At 44.7% G+C, this 18,840-nt stretch overlaps 1 protein-coding gene and 1 pseudogene across 4 annotated transcripts in view; both read left to right on the top strand.

Annotated features, from left to right (window-relative positions):
• LOC125440223 overlaps window positions 1-3,539 on the top strand; it is a 162,097-nt pseudogene extending 158,558 nt beyond the window's left edge.
• Window positions 1-18,840, top strand: part of LOC125440222 (mitogen-activated protein kinase 10) — a 93,256-nt gene that overhangs the window by 19,394 nt on the left and 55,022 nt on the right. For 3 of the 4 annotated variants that reach the window (XM_048509923.1, XM_048509924.1, XM_048509920.1), the window contains exons 2-6: window positions 3,431-3,561; window positions 5,569-5,627; window positions 7,567-7,705; window positions 8,645-8,810; window positions 16,629-16,700. In XM_048509923.1, the coding sequence (XP_048365880.1) occupies window positions 3,538-3,561; window positions 5,569-5,627; window positions 7,567-7,705; window positions 8,645-8,810; window positions 16,629-16,700 (460 nt within the window). In that variant the 5' untranslated portion in view covers window positions 3,431-3,537. Of the gene's footprint in view, window positions 1-3,430; window positions 3,562-5,568; window positions 5,628-7,566; window positions 7,706-8,644; window positions 8,811-16,628; window positions 16,701-18,840 lie in introns of those variants that run through there. The other variant, XM_048509921.1, reaches the window with a different exon arrangement.

The following is an 18,840-nucleotide window of genomic DNA, read 5'->3' on the forward strand; positions in this document are numbered from 1 at the left end:
ACAAGTGTCTGTGTGGGGAGGGGAAGGGAAGGTGATTTTAAGCTACTTTCAGACTCCTTTTGGTAGAGAAAAGTAGGGTATAAAAACCAACCATCTTCTTCTTCTCCACATTGGCTGGTTTGTACCTCAGGTTTTTAAATGAGTGTATCATTATCATCAATGTATTACAAAAGGGATTGAAACAGACGGCCTAAAGTGGCAAGCTTAAGGTGCCCATCATGCTTGCAATTTCAACATGGAACTTTCCAGCTCCTATTCCAGCCGCTGTGTGATAAGACGCATAGGCAGGAAATCACAGCTACGCCCCTACTTTACTGTCAGCTGCACAGGTTATCACTTTTGGGCACCTTCTGTGGCAGGCGGTCGGCCATTTGCCACCTGCAAGGCACATTACAGGATAATAAGTTTTATTGCGCCATCCATTTTCATGATATACATCAAGGCTGGGGCCTGACCCCTGTAATCTTTGCAAAATACCAGAGGAGGACCAGAGATGGATTCGTTTAATCCTCGGAGCAGCTGCAGAGGCAGTAAAAAGTACATGATGATTGTGCGGTGGACAGCAGGTGGCTTGATTGCGAATCCTGATCCAGCTGCTTCCTGGGGATTGTGGGAATCCAGGAGCTGATTGATGTGCATATGAGCACCTGAACCTCTGAGCGCCAACAGGTGCCTGCTAGGAAATTATCCTCAGGTCACTAGGAAAATGTCAAGTTTAAAAAACATTGTATAGATTACTGTCATTTTTCCAGTTACATATAACAGTATTACCTTTGGGAAATGATGCTCTTGGTTAGCCTTCTTGCAGAAAGCAAACATTCAAAGTAGAAGAAAGAAAAGTCAGCCAAGGGAACAGTTTAGATTGAGAATTGGAAACTTGCAGCCTTTTTGACTTCTTGGGTATTTGGAACATAAGAACATAAGAACAAGCCAGCTGGATCAGACCAGAGTCCATCTAGTCCAGCTCTCTGCTACTCGCAGTGGCCCACCAGGTGCCTTTGGGAGCTCACATGCAGGATGTGAAAGCAATGGCCTTCTGCGGCTGTTGCTCCCGATCACCTGGTCTGCTAAGGCATTTGCAGTCTCAGATCAAAGAGGATCAAGATTGGTAGCCATAGATCGACTTCTCCTCCATAAATCTGTCCAAGCCCCTTTTAAAGCTATCCAGGTTAGTGGCCATCACCACCTCCTGTGGCAGCATATTCCAAACACCAATCACATGTTGCGTGAAGAAGTGTTTCCTTTTATTAGTCCTAATTCTTCCCCCCAGCATAAGAACATAAGAACAAGCCAGCTGGAGATAAATGTTGTGAGCTAAGATGCTGATTTCTCTTGCCAGAATTTGGAAGCTTCTACTTGTAAAGCCATCTGAGAAGGCTGAGGGGAAACATTATCTCTAGATTGCTGCTGAATTTGAAATTTGGACTGGGTGATTCCAGCTCAGAGTAATAGCTGAGGAATGTCAGGGGAACTTTAAAACAGCCATCAGTGATAGTTAGCTGACTTTCTGAGGGATTTTTTAAATTCAAGTTTATACTTGATATTAGTTGAGGTACCTTAGCACAGGAACAAAACACATGTGCCTTGCATCCAGAAGAAGAACAAGAGTTTGGATTTATACCCAGGCTGACCAGACGTCCCGCTTTTGGCGGGACAGTCCCGCCTTCAAACAATTTGTCCCGCGTCCCGCGGGTTATTTCAATTGTCCCAATTTTTGGGAGGCTGCCACACTGCCTTCTGGGGCGCAAGGCAGTGTGGCAGCCTCCCGCTCGCGCGGGCGCAGGAGCACAGCCTTCTGGGGCTTGCCGTTTCCTGCCCTGTGACAGGGCAGGAAACGGCCGTGCCCCAGAAGGCAGTGCGCTCCTGAGGCTGTGCACGCATGCGCGCGCGCGCAGCCGCCTACCCCTTGTCCCAGTTCACAAAGGTGACCATCTGGTCACCTTATTTATACCCTGCTTTTCCAAACCACATGGAATCCCAAAGTGGTTTACAAACTCGCTCCCTTCCTCTACCCATAACAGACACTTTGTGAGGGAGGTGGGGCTGAGAGAGTTCTGAGAGAACTGTGACTAACTCAAGGTCGCCCAGCAGGCTTTATGTGTACGAGTGAGGAAACAGACTTGGTTCACCAGATTAGAGTCTGCCAGTCATGTAGATGAGTGAGGGATCCAATCTGGTTCTCCAGGTTATAGTCAGCCTCTCTAAACCGCTACATCATATCAACCGTGAAGAGCTTTTCTCTTCAAAATATACAGGAGCAGTGATGGGGATAGGACAAGAGCTCTGCTTCTGTAGTGGATGCAGAGAAAATTGATTGGTTAGTTTTTCAGCTATCTCTCCCTCTCCCCGCCCCCCAGTGAAGGAAGCTCTACTGGTTCTTACATGAAAGGATGAAATCAGGATTCTCAGAATATTCATTTGCCTGTTTTACTCCATCAAAGCAGTCAAGATAGATACATGTCCCTGCCCCCTCCCCCAATAAGCTGGTCCTATGCATTTATTTGTGGGATTTTGCTTTTTTATTCTCCCAAAGATCAGCTTTGATTCCGACAATCTTTGTTTCCTAAAACAAGCACGGCTCCTCTAATTTCTCTCCTGGCAATGCAATTAACAACGTTTGCATCATTAAAGAGCAATAACAGCCCCCCCCCATGTATTGTGGGCTGGGCAATTTAGGTGTTTAGTTGTAAACAGTCTTTGTCCCTGTTAAACTAGACAATTTCTATGGTTATTTACTGGTATTTCTTTCCTCGTTTCTTTTTTATAAAAGACTGATTGGAAAACCAACTGTAAACATAATTTATCGAGTGTGGGTTTATTTACAGCATTTTCAGTAGGGCCAGCTGCCAGTGTTTGACTGAAAGTTAATTTTTATAGGGTATATCTCAATGAGGCTTTGGTTTGTATGACAAAAGCCTGGCTGACATAAAGCTTTTGTTCTTTAGAAAAAAATGCAGCTGCTGTAAAGATCTTAAGATAAAGCCATTTTCAGTAAGAGCACCTGCAGGGATCCATACGACGAAATGGGTACCTTGAGGTATAGCAGATATATTCTATTAGCAGAGGTGTTGGGTCCAATGGAAAAATCCTTCCCCTGATTTACATAGGTATATGTGGGCAGATCGCTAGCTTTTCCACACACTTTGTGCAAAATCAAAAAAGTTATTCTCTGCTCCCGGCAGGGATGGGGTTGGCGGTATCTCTCTGTAGGCTCTCCTGGGCTGACTTTGAATGGGATGGGGAGAAGTCCGTGGCCGCGGCAGACACCATCGCCCAACGCAATCATGACTGTCTTTTTCAGTGACTCATTTCTTCTTAAAATATGTCCACAGTATGATAGCCTCCAATGGTCAAACTTGAAAAGCCTGTTGCCAATATGCAGAAGCGATCCTCTTTATTAACTCTCTCGTTTGTCCCTTTCAATCTTCCAGTGCTGCGTACGATGCTGTTCTCGACAGAAATGTGGCCATCAAGAAACTGAGCAGGCCGTTTCAAAATCAAACGCATGCCAAGCGAGCTTATAGAGAGCTAGTCCTCATGAAGTGCGTCAACCACAAAAATGTAAGTTTCTTTTTAGCAGTGAGATTGAGGAACTGCGCACGATTGACGTCAGTAAGAGAGAAATGGATAAGGGAGGGGATCATTATATCTTTAGGAGGTACTTGCCTTATGATCTGAGTTATTTTAAAAGAAGGACATGTCAGGGATGGAACCTAGTTGATTGAGGTGCATTCCTGAACCAATAAAGCCTGATCGTATTTGGGTGATTGAAATACGTTCCTGTCAATGTAATTGCTAAAAAAAAATTTGTATTCAGCCTGCTATACAAACTCACGACCCTCCAGATGTTCATGAACTACAGTTCCCATCAGTCCCTCCCAACATGAGCACTGGCTATACTGTCAAGGGCTGATGGGAATTGTAGTTGATGAACATCTGGAGGGCTGCGAGTTTGACACCTGTGCTGTAAAGGGACGTTGTTTCCTTGATCTTTACTCTCCCTTTCACGCGCCTTGTATATAATTAGGCTTATCCCTGACACCTTCCTCTGATGGGAAAAGGAGATGTTTCCGTTGACTCGTGGGGGTGCGGGTCCAGGTGGCTGTATCTCTATCTGTCACTGACTTTGGAGCACGTGGCACCAAAATAACTATTTCTCACATTCTATGGGAAAATGGGAGGGGATTGTTTCTGAAAAAAGAAGGGGGCGAAGGCCAAGTTTGTCAGAACTGGCTTCTTGCAAGCTGGGTGCTTCATTACCTTTCCAATAAATGCTACTGATCAACACTCCAGAGGCTGTTTATTGTTTTAAGGATCGAGACCCAACAGGACTATAACTTGTCCTATGCACCAGGCCAGCATCAGAGGTAGGCTGACAGTGAGATATGTACTGTGGCCCACGAAACCTCTAGGACCGTGGTGGCGAACCTATGGCACTCCAGATGTTTACGGACTACAATTCCCATCAGCCCTTGCCAATTGGCCATGCTGGCAGGGGCTGATGGGGATTGTAGTCCATGAACATCTGGAGGCCCATAGGTTCGCCATCACGGCTCTAGGACCTCTGGTGGTGATCTACCCCTTCTTCTTTGGAGAGACAGTGGAGAGAGCAGAGAAACAACTGACTTATTTTGTCCCACTAGCATCAGCTTTAGTGAGAGAGAGAATGAGAGGGAGGTACTGTGGGGGGCAATAACATGGAGGAGGAGGATGTATTGGTGGTGCACTTAGTGGGGGGCATCAGTTTTTGCTAAGCATCATCAATATACTATTGTGTCTTCTATTTCTGGCAAATTCTTCATGATTCTTCCTGCCAGGCTTCTCAGTCCTTTGACTGCATGCAAACATGGTGTCTAAAACAGTGTCTGTCCATTCATGAGGATGCCAAGATCTGGTTGAGGAATTCTTGGAGTTTTTGGGGATGGAGTCTGAGAAGAGCCTCAGTGGGGTATAACACCATACATTCCACCCTCCAAAGCAACCATTTGCTCCAGGGGAACTCTGCAATCTGGTGACCATTTGTAATTCTGGGAGATCTCAAGATTCCTAGGCTTTCTCCACCATCTCTTCAAAGAGATCCAGTATGGTGTAGTGGATAAGAGCAGGTGGATTCTAATCTGGAGAATCGGGTTTGATTCCCCACTCCTCCACCTGAGTGGCAGAGGCTTATCTGGTAAATCAGATGTGTTTCTGCACTCCTACATTCCTGCTGGGTGACCTTGGAACTCTCTCAGCCCCACCTACCTCACAAGGTGTCTGCTGTGGGAGAGGAAGGGAAAGGAGTTTGTAAGCCACCTTTAATCTCCTTACAGGAGAGAAAGGTGGGGTACAAATCCAAACTCTTCTTCTTCTTCTACTAGTTGTTGGCAACTTTATCTATGCATCAGTTAGCTCTAACCTATGATCTGTATTGTTACTGTTGTAGCAGGATTGTTGAGTGTAAACTGAAGAGTTAAAAACGGCCAATGCTATTTTAGTATCGGAATCCATCCTAATGTGATCATGGTTTACCATTCATTCTTGCTCTCTCTTTTCCTGTCTTTCTTCTCTCTATGTTTTTTTTTTCAGATTATCAGTTTATTAAATGTCTTCACACCACAGAAATCACTGGAGGAATTTCAGGATGTGTAAGTAATGCAAGCAAGAGTAAAACCTAGATATTTGCTGGGGCCCAGAAGAAGGAGAAGAGGGCATTTGTATGTGGCAGAGAAAATTAAAATCTGGGGATGACAGAACGGATGTTCTGCTCCTTCTAAGAAATTGTCCTGCCGAGAATCTCAAGGTAGAATCTGTAAATTTGGGCTGTGTTGGGGTATTTCAGAACGCGCTTGCCACCTACATTTGTAAAAGCAGAGATGGAAAATGTGTGCGAAGCATTCTAATGAGGATATTTGAAGTAATGCCGAGAGAGAGAGCGGAGATCATATGCACACAGGCAAAGATCTCTGAAGATGTCTACGGAGCTCTCTTTAATTCCTTTGTGCTTCTCGCTTGCTCAGGAAATGTCTGTTTCTTCCAAACTCCCTGAGGTGTTCGGGCGCTTGAAACGTGGATGATTCACTCTGAAATAATCTCCTTGTTTTAAAAAAAAAGGAGGGATGTGAAACATTTTTCTTCTCTTTCATATTTATTTTGTGATAACCTATGACTCTGTAAAATGATATGCCAGGGGACACTACAGAGAACTGATAGAATCTATCCACTGAGTATTATCTGTGGCTACTCGGAACATAATGAAAACCTGACCAGAATTAAATTTGAGGCAATCCAAAAGTATTTTTGCTAAACTCCCACTTTTTCCTGCCTTTTGTGAGTTTCCTTCACCGTCCCTAGTTTGTGTCTCACAAAGTAAGTCAAAGGCTTTCACGGCCGGATTCAACTGGTTCTGGTGGTTTTTCTGGGCTGTGTGGCCATGGTCTGGTACAGGGGTAGGGAACCTGTGGCTCTCCAGATGTTCAGGAACTACAATTCCCATCAGCCTCTGTCAGCATGGCCAATTGGCCAATTGCTGGTAGGGGCTGATGGGAATTGTAGTTCCTGAACATCTGGAGAGCCAATTGGCCATGCTGGTAGGGGCTGATGGGAATTGTAGTTCCTGAACATCTGGAGAGCCGCAGGTTCCCTACCCCTGGTCTGGTAGATCTTGGGGCTTTCCTCACTTACCTTCTGCTGCGCGCTACTCCAGGAAAGTAGCGTGGGGTCCAGCGGCGCTCCCCACTTGCAAGGGCGGCAACCACGCAGCCGCCCCGACGCTGCCGCTCTTGCACCACCTCAGCGCGCGTCATTCCTGGTGCTGAAGAAACTGTACCTTTTGATGACCCCGTGCGGAGTCGTGGGAAACCCCGAGAGCGTGCCAGGAATGACATGCACTGAGGGGGCGCGAGAGCGGCGCACAGCAGAAGGTGAGTGGGGAAAGCCCCCTTGTTCCTAAAGTTTCGCCTGCATCTGTGGCTGGCATCTTCAGAAGCGTACCACAGAGGGAAGTCTGTTACTGGACACAGTGTGTAACACAGACTTCCCTCTGTGATACACCTCTGAAGATGCCAGCCACAGATGCAGGCGAAATGTTAGGAACAAGATCCACCAGACCACGGCCACACAGCCCAGAAAACCCACCATAACCAGTCACAAAGTAAGGTTTGCAAACACATTTTCTCCTTGCCTTTCTAGCACATTCATTGTTTTTAAATTATGTTCTTGAAGACCCTTTTCAGAGCTTCCGTGATTACAAGATCAAGTACAGGCAGACATCTAGTCCAACATCCTTAGGCTCATTCTGCACATGCAGAATAATGCACTATCAAACTGCTTTAAGTGCTCTTTGAAGCTGTGCGGAATAGCAAAATCCACTTGCAAACAGTTGTGAAAGTGGTTTGAAAACGCATTATTTTGCGTGTGTGGAAGGGGCCTTAGTTTCAGACGGTAGCTTTGCTAATCTGAGTAGAACAACCAAATGCAAGTCTAGTAGCACTGAACAAACCAACCAGATTTTCGGGACGTCAGCTTTCAAAAGTGAAAAAGTATTCCAGTTGTGCGTGAGCAGTAACAGTTGTGTCTCCTGTCCAGTTATTTAGTAATGGAGCTGATGGATGCCAACTTGTGCCAGGTGATTCAGATGGAGTTAGACCACGAGCGAATGTCTTACCTGCTGTACCAAATGCTTTGTGGCATCAAACACCTTCATTCCGCAGGAATCATACACAGGGTAAGCTAGCTCCACTAATGAGAACAAATGTCCTTCCGTGGAAAAGAGAGAAACATTTGAAGCAAAGAGAATATGCACATCGTTTCTGCCTCTGAGAATGCCGGCTAAAACTCCCTGACTGGTTTTGATTTTATTTCTATCCACAGCCGTAAATGTTAGGGTGGGCTGCTCCAAACAAAAGCTGGCTTGGTTCAAAATATAAAGTGCAACCACTATGTTTTATCTGTGGTTAGTTTGCAAAACCAGGGTTTGGCTCACAGATGACCCCATCCACTCTTGGTTTCCATCGATGAATGCTAGTTCTATCACTTTTCTGTTTTCCACTTCCTCCCACAAGGAGACCAGAGCCAAACTACACAATATAATTCTTAACAAGTTGGGTTCCCAGATCCTGCTTACTTTCTCCCACAGCCAAACTGCAGCTGCAAAGAATGGCTTTTAAAAAGCCTGCGGGTGTTCAACTGGGTTTAAAGAAATGGCTCAGGGAGAGGAAGAAGAACAAGAAGGGTTTGGATTTATATCCCCCCTTTCTCTCCTGTAAGGAGCCTTCAAGAGGCTTACAAGCTCCTTTCCCTTGTGACCTTTGTGGAAGCATCGGGCCAGCCATTCTGTGAAATAAATTGCTGGATGAGATGCCTGTAGCAGCCTTCTTCTTATGTTTTTGTGTGCTCATCTTATGTCCTCTTTCCTCTGTTTCCAGCATACCTGGCCTAAAGCAAACTTACACCCGAAGTGTCTTGTAGATAAGACTCATGTCTTTCTTTCTTTCTTTCTTTCTTTCTTTCTTTCTTTCTTTCTTTCTTTCTTTCTTTCTTTCTTTCTTTCTTTCTTTCTTTCTTTCTTTCTTTCTTTCTTTCTTTCTTTCTTTCTTTCTTTCTTTCTTTCTTTCTTTCTTTCTTTCTTTCTTTCTCTCTTTCTCTCTTTCTCTCTTTCTTCCAGGATTTAAAACCAAGTAATATTGTGGTAAAATCTGACTGCACATTGAAGATTCTGGATTTTGGACTGGCCAGGACAGCAGGCACTAGCTTCATGATGACTCCCTATGTGGTCACTCGTTATTACAGAGCACCAGAGGTCATCTTGGGAATGGGCTACAAGGAGAATGGTAGGATATAAATGTGCATGTGATGGACCACATGGGATGGCGTAAAGCCAAGATTGCCAATTGGCCAGATTTAAAACAAGAACAGAACAGTCACTTGTTCCTTGCAGTGCACATGCTGGTAATTCTAAGCTTTTCATCTGGGGGGGATGAATGTGATAACCTGCCATAGCAGCTGATTGAAAAGTTGACAGCTCTCGTGGTACAACATGCTGTGGAAAGAAACTAGCAAGCTCTGTATGAACATAGCTTTTCTGCTCAAAAATTAAAAATAATTTGGCACCAGAGTTTTCACTGCTATAATCAGCTAGTAAAATTAGACAGAATTGACTCTTCATGCGCTGAGTCATCCAGTTTGATAGGGCAGACAGGCTGACTAAACGCTGCATGAGATACAACGGTACCACTGCAGTTGAGAAAGTTTGGAACCACCCAATTAGATGTGATGCTTTGTGTAACTCAAGAAGCCATGAATGGACCGAGGACCTTGACAGAGGAGCTGAGGTTATACTAGAGAGGAAGTCTTGACATCTGTAGCAGTTCTGGGAGTATCTGGGCATGGCCTGAAACCAGTGAAGGTCTTTCTCATTTTTTTAAAAAATGGCTCATGTTAAGCCCTAGGAGATTGGCAATGCCAGCACATTCTGATTGGCAGGGTAGTGAGTTGAAGATTCTTGTCTGTGCCATAAAAGGTAAACAGGCCAGCCAGAAACTGAGGAAATAGCTGGAGTATCAGGTTCAAATGAAGCTATGAAGCCACTTGTAAGGGAGAGCAAGGAAAAGGTTGTATGGATGATTGAATATACAAGTCATCCGCCATCGGTCTAGGTGAGAAAGGCAAACTATCAACAAGATAAACAAACGTATAATAAAAAAAGCAGGAGGCTCCCAGCTTGCAACGTTCCGTGATCCAAGACCAGGTTCCAGTGATGACCCCTCGAATTGGAAATGGAAAAAGAAAGGCGGTTCTGGTCTATTTATCAAGGGCCAGTCTTCCGGCATTTACAAACAGTTCTGTCTAATCCTGTGGCTTCAAACTGTCTGCCAGTCACAGGGACCAATTTTGTACAGCCCTATTCCCTTTCATGCCTAAAGAGAGCTTTGGGACATAACTAGATACAATTCTAGATAATAGGAGACAATTATCAGCATAGGTGCAGGGGGAGAAGGAGAAACTCCTTTCTCTCCCAGGAAGGCCCATTGTGGAAAATGACTAGGCTGACCAGATGTCCCGCTTTTGGCGGGACAATCCCGCCTTCACACAATTTGTCCTGCGTCCCGCGGGTTAGTTCCATTGTCCTGATTTTTGGGAGGCTGCCGCACTGCCTTCACAGAGCATGAGCAGTCGCGAGCAGCCTCCCATCACTTGAAACCACCAGGAGCGCTTGCGCCAACTGAGGGCTCTGCCGTTTCCAGCCCTGTGACGGGGCGGGAAGCGGTAACACCAAAGACAGTCATCACAATGACTCTTGTAGCATACCAAACCTACCCCCTCCCGGTTCACAAAGGTGACCATTTGGTCACCTTAAAAATGACTTAACACTACTTTTTTGGGTGGTGCAAGTCTATGCTGTTGAAGGTGTGTGTGTGTGTGTGTGTGTGTGTGGTGGGGCATTCCGGGGCTGAAAGTCCTTTGGGAGCTGTCTAAAGTCAGGAATGCCCCCCTCCACTCTGGCACAAACATTTGTTGTGATGGGCTGCCGGGGCTGGCTTCTGAGGTAAGCCCCTTGGCACTGGCACTGGTAGTACGGTGGCAGAGGCGTATCTAGGGAAAATGTAGCCCGGTGCAAAATCTGAGTTTTCTGTGCCCCCCCCCAGCCCCGTATGGGTGGCCGCCCTTCTCCACTATGGCCAAACAACTTTTTTTTTCACCAGGTCTTGAAGTCAGTGTATAGACCCAGGGGGAAGGAGGGGTGTGTGGGGGATTTTCCGCCCCCACGTGACTAAATGGCTGCAGCCCAAGGACATTTGACCCCGTATGTTCTCCTGGGTGGTACACCCCTAAACGGGGGCCAGCCCAACCCTTCTGTGGCTTCCAATGTGGCCTCAGCCCTCCCCTTTGGATTGCACAGTGAGTCTTGGGGTCCCAGATGAGGGGAGGAGACGATGCCATTAAAATTCTGCCAGTCAGGGAATGGGAAATATGAAGCCCTTCTATCAGAAAGGAACCTCTCAGGATCAACAAGTTGGGAAGCAAAAGGAGTGTTTTCCTTTGCGCTCAAGGAGTGTTGTCATCTTAGACGTCCTGTGTGTGTTTTTTTTTCAAAATCAGCCCTGCAAGGCGAACAGTATGAAGTAAGTAGTATAGATGTTTTATGCAGCAAGCTACAGAAGGTGCAGCAAGGAACGAAGCAGATATAAATCCATTATATTGCTCTTTCTACTGCCAAAAGTAATCTTTTCCTCTTCAGACGAAGATACCTTTTCTGCGTTAAATGCAGCGGTGGGGGGAATCACGAACGCTCGCCACCTTTCCATTCTATGTGTAGAATCCAATTAGCATGCCGCGGCTCTTTAACTAACATCTGACTGCAATCTGCGAGCTGGCAATTAGATTGCTATTTTAGCCTGATTTCTTTGTTATTTAAATTTAGTAATAATGTGGGCACATTTGCAGCTCACCTTCATATTTCTCAATTTAAAGCCGGCGGCTGCCTTGGAAAGCAGTTATTAGTAGCAGCTATCAGCTCAAGGTGTAGATTTGTGGGTACTAATCAAGGGGAAACGCTTTCAAAATCCCTGTAATCAGAAAAAGTAATGCGGTTGCCAGAGGAATTAAGGGTGAGCTCTAATGTCGCCTTCAGTCAGAGTTCCACGTTATGCTTTTCATGGGGTAGGGTAGACCCTGAGTCAAGTAGTGTCAGTGGAATGGGGGTCTTTCCACCTGCATACCCTCTCCATTGTAGAGAACCTCTTGTGAGTATGAGAACTGATATGACCAGCAGAGAATTGCCTGAAGTAGGGCAATGATATCTCTTTTCCTGTGCTAATTGCAGGTACCATTTCATATATATATGTAAATAATTACTATATGTAAATTATATGTAAATAATTATTGCTTCTTATTAGTGCTGGAATTTATCTGCCACTGAAAGCCAAACCAGGCAGGGAACAAGCTGACTATTCTTGGCTATAATGATTTACCTATAATTTACACGAGATGTATGAATTCACACAAGTACATGATATAGTATGAGATATATCGTAATATTGTTTTCTTCCATGCGGCTGACGTCCTAAAGGAAGTTGGCTTAATTTTCATTTTTTAAAAATTTCCTTTGGTATATCTCTCTCCGCCAGAACATCTTGCCTGTTTAAGGCTGGCTCTATGCTTTCATTTTCTCTTGAACCTGAGTTGATGGAAACTGTATATTTTGCCGCCATTTTGCTTCACCCTGTTCCTGCAAGGTCCTGAGACTGCCCACCCCTGAAGCAAGAACGGCTCCACTCTGTCAGGCATGCGTTTGCTGTCCTGTTCACCCAGTACCATACCTTTCCTCCCCCCAGTGAAACATTGCACCTTTGTTTCTGTTTAACCAAAAGCAGTCCTTTTTTGGCCATTGTTGGTTTTTGTTGGAAGAAAAGAACAGGGAGATGAAATCTGTTTGATAGACCAAAATGAACATAAAACAAAACAGAAGTCTGTGTTCAGTGGAGCACAGTGGTGCCCACTTCCCTGTGGTGGGATGCCATTCTGCCCAACAGCACCCTGGAAAATATCCAAGAAACTTTGCATTTCCTGACTCAGTAGAAGATAATGACTGGCCATTGGCCAATCACACTTATAACACACATCCCCACGCACAGACTGGAAAAGTGCATGTGCCTTAAGACTGGGTGCTACCAACATGGGGCCTTTCCCCACTAACCTTAAGCCTCGCGCTACTCTCCTCAAGTAGCGCGGGGTCCCCCGGCACTCCCCATGACAGGGGTGGCGACAGCGTAGCCACCCCGATGCTGCCGCTGTCGCGCCCCCTCAGCACGCGGCATCCCTGGCGCTCTTGTAAACGGCGCCTTTTGATGACCCCGCACTCTGCGTGGGGTTGTGGGGACGCCCGGGCGCGCACTAGAGATGCCGCGTGCTGAGAGCAGCGTGCAGCATAGGGGGGATCGTGGTGAGTGGGGAAACGCCCATGGTTTTTAGACTGTTGTCAGTTGATTTGTTATGCTGCACGCTGAATTTTAAATGTTTTTAGATGTATTTTAAGTTATTTATTGGACATTACATTGTATTGTGAACCGCCTAGAGCCCTTCGGGGATGAGGCGGTCTATCAAATCCAATAAAATAAACAAATAAAATAAAAATACAAAGGTGCAGACCAGACATATATGCTAACTACAAATACTATCCATGCAGACAGCTGTTAATGTGCATCCTATTATTATAATGCACACTCCTTTCTTAGGAATTTAAGCTGCGTGGTGTTGTGTGTTATAAGTGTGGTTGGCCAACGGGCATGGTGTATTTCAATATTCTATGTTCAGAGAAGAGTATAAGATCAGCGAATGTTATACACTTCTTTGCAAAATCTCGGCAAGTCAAATCCAAAGTTAAATATTACAGAAAATCCAGAATTTCCATCTGTGGTCTCCAAATAAGTGAAGTCAAAGTGCTTGGATATGGGATGATTTCACTTTGGTTCAGGGCGCTGGTCATCTCAGTCAGACAGTTATTTTGTCTTCACCCTTAGCACCTGCCATCTTACTGCAAATAAGTTGCCTGAACTCGTTCACCTTGGCAGTTTTCCACGCAACAATTAACGTTTTGAAGTACATGCAGCTTCTTCATTTGGGGACAGAGCAAAGGTGTCTTGTTTGCTGAACTAGTGGTCAAATATGCAAATTTACAAATCTGAGGAGGCCTGTGGATTGAATGTAGGGGATCAGCTGGAACATTCGCTACTTCCTAAAAAAGGAAAGACCTAAATCTCTCTGGGATGCAGCTGTACTTGACTTGGTACACCCCCTTATATACCTGCCAAGTTTCAGGTGGTGATTCATGTAGGCCTCTCTCATGCAAATTGCTGCCACGTTGTAACAGTTTCATACAGGTGTGCATCAGATTGGAGGACTTCCACATAAAGAGGCATTCCTGTGGTTTTTGAAGGCACTTCCAATGGAGGACCCAGTCTGAATTGACCTTTCATTTATGGAATTCTGGGTCAAGTTATCCAGTTCAACTGATTTGCTGATTGGAGTGGCGAGCTGCACTCAGTAGGCCTTGTTATACCACAACAGTCCAAAGGCCAGGTCTCACGTAACAATTTGCAGCTACAGACTCTAAATGATTGCCGTGACTGCAGGCATGCAACGCTCTTTTGTGCAAAGGAAATTGTGTATGTAACTTATGGCTACTTCACACGTACCAAATTTCTCTTTTTGTGCAAGAAATCGCATGTCGGTTTTGTCATATGCGCAGGCATTGGAAAGTCACTGCCAATTAGAGCAGCCATAAGGTACTCATAAATTCCGGCATGGAAGCGTTATTGACAGGAAATGCAGCCTCTTGCCTCAAAATGGCTTAAACTCACTGCCTTTGTGTTTCACCCTCAAGAATAGCCTTGGCAGATGAAGATCTGTGGTGTTTGCCTCTTGCCAGCACAGATTAGCCCAGTGCATTTGCTGCTGCTGTGGATTATATGGAGGAAGCATACCACACTCTGTCCCCTCAAGAGACAGAGAAAGTGAAAGCAGTGTGCTTCTGCTGTAGAGAAAAAGTCCTCAAATTAAAATGGCCTTCGCAGATAAAACCACCTGTATCTCTGGAATCCCTTGGGCTGTCACAGTGGTTTTAACTGCATTCTGTTCAGTGGCTCATGAAGATTCTTCCCCAGTCACTGTTAAATTCAGACCCCCCCCCCTGCTGATTTTTCTAAAATGGCTACTGCAGGTAAAAACACCTCTATCTCTGAATCCCTTTGGCTGTCACGGTGGTTTTAATTGCATTCTGCTTGGGGTCATCAAGGGACTCTTCTCCACCCATCGGTTTTTCAAAACCTAAATCTTCCAATTTCGTCATTTTTTCCTGGTCTCCTAAGATGGCTACCACCTCCTTTCACTACAAAGAAGGTCCAGGAAGTGTCTGTGGATTAATTCAACATTGAAGTCCTATCTTTCTGTGAGACAAGGTATATATAGGTGACTCCAGGGCTGTTGGTTTTGGCTGCTGTTTCCGAAGTGTGCAACATTAACATTCTGGACCTACTGCGAGTCAGGGATTGTTGCGCGGAATATTTTTAAACTATCAGTTTACATTGGGAAAAATCCTAGATTTTTAAAACACTGAGAGGTGGTGTTTCATTTTGGTCTTTTGGTCACAGGTTTTTGTATTGTCAAATAACTTGAGCATTATTTTTTGGAGGGAGGGAGGGTAACTTCTCCTCTCTCCTTTCAATGTTTTGTAAGCCATCTGAGACTTACCAGCAAAGAAGCGACCATGGTTTGCTGCAGTGTCTTATCGCTAATCTGGAGATATGGGAAATAATACTTTCAACCAGGAACAATATGGAACACAGGTCAAACTAGATACGTTGGACATTTGCAGTCATACGTGCTATCAGGAGAACTGACATTGGTAACAAAGAGGAAGTGTGGTGGCAATAGGAATTGGAGAACAGATAAGAAAAAAACCACCCACACAATAGGCTACTGCATCAGCATGTATTTATTTTATTTATTTATTGGACTTATAGGCCGCCTCATCCCCGAAGGGCTCGAGGCGGCTCACAATACGGCTGTTCTACCGGACAGCAAATCAACAGCATAAAAACACTAAACCTGTTAAAACCTATGCAGCAATTACAACAACAAGGAACTATAAATTAAAACAACCAAAGTTTTTATAAAACAGAAGTTGTTTAAAAACAGGCGCCCGGTCTAAGGCCAAAAGAAAGGGAGGAAGTAGGCAGGGCCCGCGGTGGAATCCATAAATCAGGCCCTGCAGGAATCAGAGGACTCAACTCATGTCATTGGCCTGACCCTAAGAAAACTTATGTGGAAGCAGGTTACCGTTGCTGCTATGGCATGTATGAATACCAATATGTCATGAGCCAGGCCAATTGCAAGGATCTTTCCCAACCATTTGTAACCCAGAGGGAAGAAAGCCATTGCTTGAAAAAGACCTCAGTACATATTTGAAAGTGAAGCTCATGTACCTGGAGACCTCCTTGTATGTGAGCTGTGACATTCAGATATGTATTGCGATAGGGGGGCAACATGGCATGGGAAGATGGTTCTTACAGCAGGTACATCTGTGATATGACTCCTCAGGTGGCCAGTCCACCTGCTCAGCCATCCCCAGTGGAAACTGGTGTGGATTGGACACACGTGGCTTGCAGGGGTAGTCACGGAAGAAGACCCACCAGAAGAATTTGGGAGTGGCAAACGGTGCAACTGCATGACCTAAGAGTTGCATTTTTCACAGGTTTGTCAACACTCAGGTCGCAAAAAAAATCCTCTCAATGTAATGTCCTGGATGCTGACAGCATATACTAGATGCAACTTTGAATGATTAGTTTACAGCCACTACATCCCTGTCCTCCCCAAATTTGAGCCTGAAGTCTTTTTAATAAGTAAAATAATCGGACAAAGTTGATCTCTTCTAGTATGATTGACCTTGCGGTTACTTCTATTTATGATGTCTTTGGAAGGGGTTGTGTGTGTGTGTGTGTGTGTGTGTTAAATGTTCAATGGGAGGTACATAAAACTGCTGTCTCTGATCAACCTGCTCTCTCTCTCCCCTCCTTTAGGAGCCAAAATGTCTTAGCTAACTTTGCCTTCCCTCCCTTTCTCTCTTCATTTCCCTGTCTCTGCTGTTCTAGTGGATATATGGTCAGTAGGATGCATTATGGGAGAAATGGTGCGCCACAAAATCCTCTTTCCAGGAAGGGACTGTATCCTTACGCCATTTGCTGAAGCCTTCACTGAAATATTTCTCTCCCCATTCTCCCACACTGCCTCATCCCCAACCTTTCCTATTAAGCAAATAATATATGACAGGAATGCAAAGACAGAACAAAAGAAAACTTGCATGTTGGAGGTTCATGTTATTATGACCAGAGTAGTTAGGGAAACAGCAAGAAAAGGAAAAGCCAGTTATATGAGAAATGATTTCAAGCCGGTCTTCATACTGTACCCTTATGTTTATGAATGCCAGTTTATACATACCTATAACCTGATCGCAAACTTGTAAGCTTTTTTTTTTTACTTATGCTTTTTTTAAAAGAAAAAAAATGGCCCGTTTTTCCTTTTAAAACATTTTTTTTTGGCTAATTGTTTTACAAATTGTGACTTTAAAAAAAATGTTTGTGGTGACATCATAATCTTTTGCTTGCTAATGCATCGTCCGTCTGGGTCCACCTTGATGCTGTATGGACTTGTGTCGATACAACATTTTATTTTGAATGTTTCAACTTACCCATTTGTGGCTTAGAAGAGATCCAGCTCTCCTTTGACATTTCCTGGAAATGGAACTGCCCACTGGATTTGCATCAATAAACTCTCCTCTTCCCCCACCCCCCTGCATGGGGTCTGTATCGCTGACAAAATTCTGCACACCCTTACACCCTGCTCTGTCTTGTCCGTTTGAGCTTTGGTGATATTCTTTTTACCATCTCTCGATGTGGTAAAAGAAATATTAGAAAATGAAAACAATTACAGTGGTTGAAAAGGAAAGACAGTAAACAAAATAAAAACAACGGGAAGTTTAGCAGCTGTGGGGGAGACAAAAACGAATGGTTATTTTTAACAGTTTTGTGTTGAAAGGGAAAAAGAAAGATTTCCACCCGCTATCTAAGAGGAGGTCATTTTAACTACCTGCTGGTAGTTAAAGGATGTAATGCAGTGAACACTAATTAATACTGGCTACCTTTTCTTGATTCATATAGAATGAATTTCCCCAACATACTAAGGTAATTTTCCTTAAAAAGGTGGAGGATGGGGGAATTTATTGGAAGGCGGGAAGGTATAGCCCTGGAGCGTACAGCATGCATTTGAAAGTCGATGTAGAGATCACCAAATGAATGTACACACAACACAGCATCTCTGTGCAACATATATAGCAAGTCACATGGCTCTCCAGATGTTTATGGACTACAAATCCCACCATCCCCTGCCAAAACCCACCAGCCCCTGCCAATTGGCCATGCTGGTAGTCCATAGACATCTGGAGAGCCGCAGGTTGCAGACGCCTGGAATAAAAGCCAAAATTGCTTCTGTGAAAAAAATGCTCCTAGCGGAAACTTTTATTCTAGTAGTAAAGAGAGAGAAAGTGTTGTTTTGGTGCTTTGTATCAGTTGGCCAGCTGTAGCTATATGGGGCCTCCTGGAGATGTTGTAGAATTCCAACTTATCTCTGGAGATCACTTCTCTTGGAAAAAAATGGCTGCTTTGGATTCTGTGTCATCCTATCCCTGCTGAGTTCTCTTCTCCTTCCAAACTCCACCATCTCCAGGCTCCACCCCCAACTCTCCAGGCATTGCCCAGGCAGGAGTTGGCAACCCAACCGGCATTCTTGTTATTGTGCTTCGCTGCCTCCCATTAAAGCGAATGGGAAAGCCTGCTTGTGCAAGCATTTCATCTTTGCACCAAAGCGCTTGCAAAGCTCAGGACTGGGCATACTGAATTCCAAAGAAAGATGATGCAAATCCATGTTGTGCCTGTCTTGCAAACCATTCAAAACTGATGGTTCCTATCCTGACGAAAGATGCACTGAAAAATACGGCCAATGCTCTGTTGTCTTTCATCAATGCCAATAGCATTGTTGTTCTCTGGAAACAGTGTACCAAGTGTGCAAACCATAAGGGAGCACGAGACAGGGCTTGGTACAATTTCTTGGTATTCCTTGGCTCCCAAACAGTACTAAGCAGCTCTTGTATAGTGCAGCATCTCAGTGAAGCAAGTACCTATACAGAGATACAGCACTTAGAAGGTTGTCACTCTGCCTAGGACACACTGCTAGTAATTCATTGCTTTTGCCACATCTGACAGCATAACGCCACGCCCTGCTACATGAGCATTAGTTCAGCTTACCTTT

This window comes from Sphaerodactylus townsendi, linkage group LG10 (assembly GCF_021028975.2).
Source record: "Sphaerodactylus townsendi isolate TG3544 linkage group LG10, MPM_Stown_v2.3, whole genome shotgun sequence".
Lineage (NCBI taxonomy): Eukaryota > Metazoa > Chordata > Lepidosauria > Squamata > Sphaerodactylidae > Sphaerodactylus > Sphaerodactylus townsendi.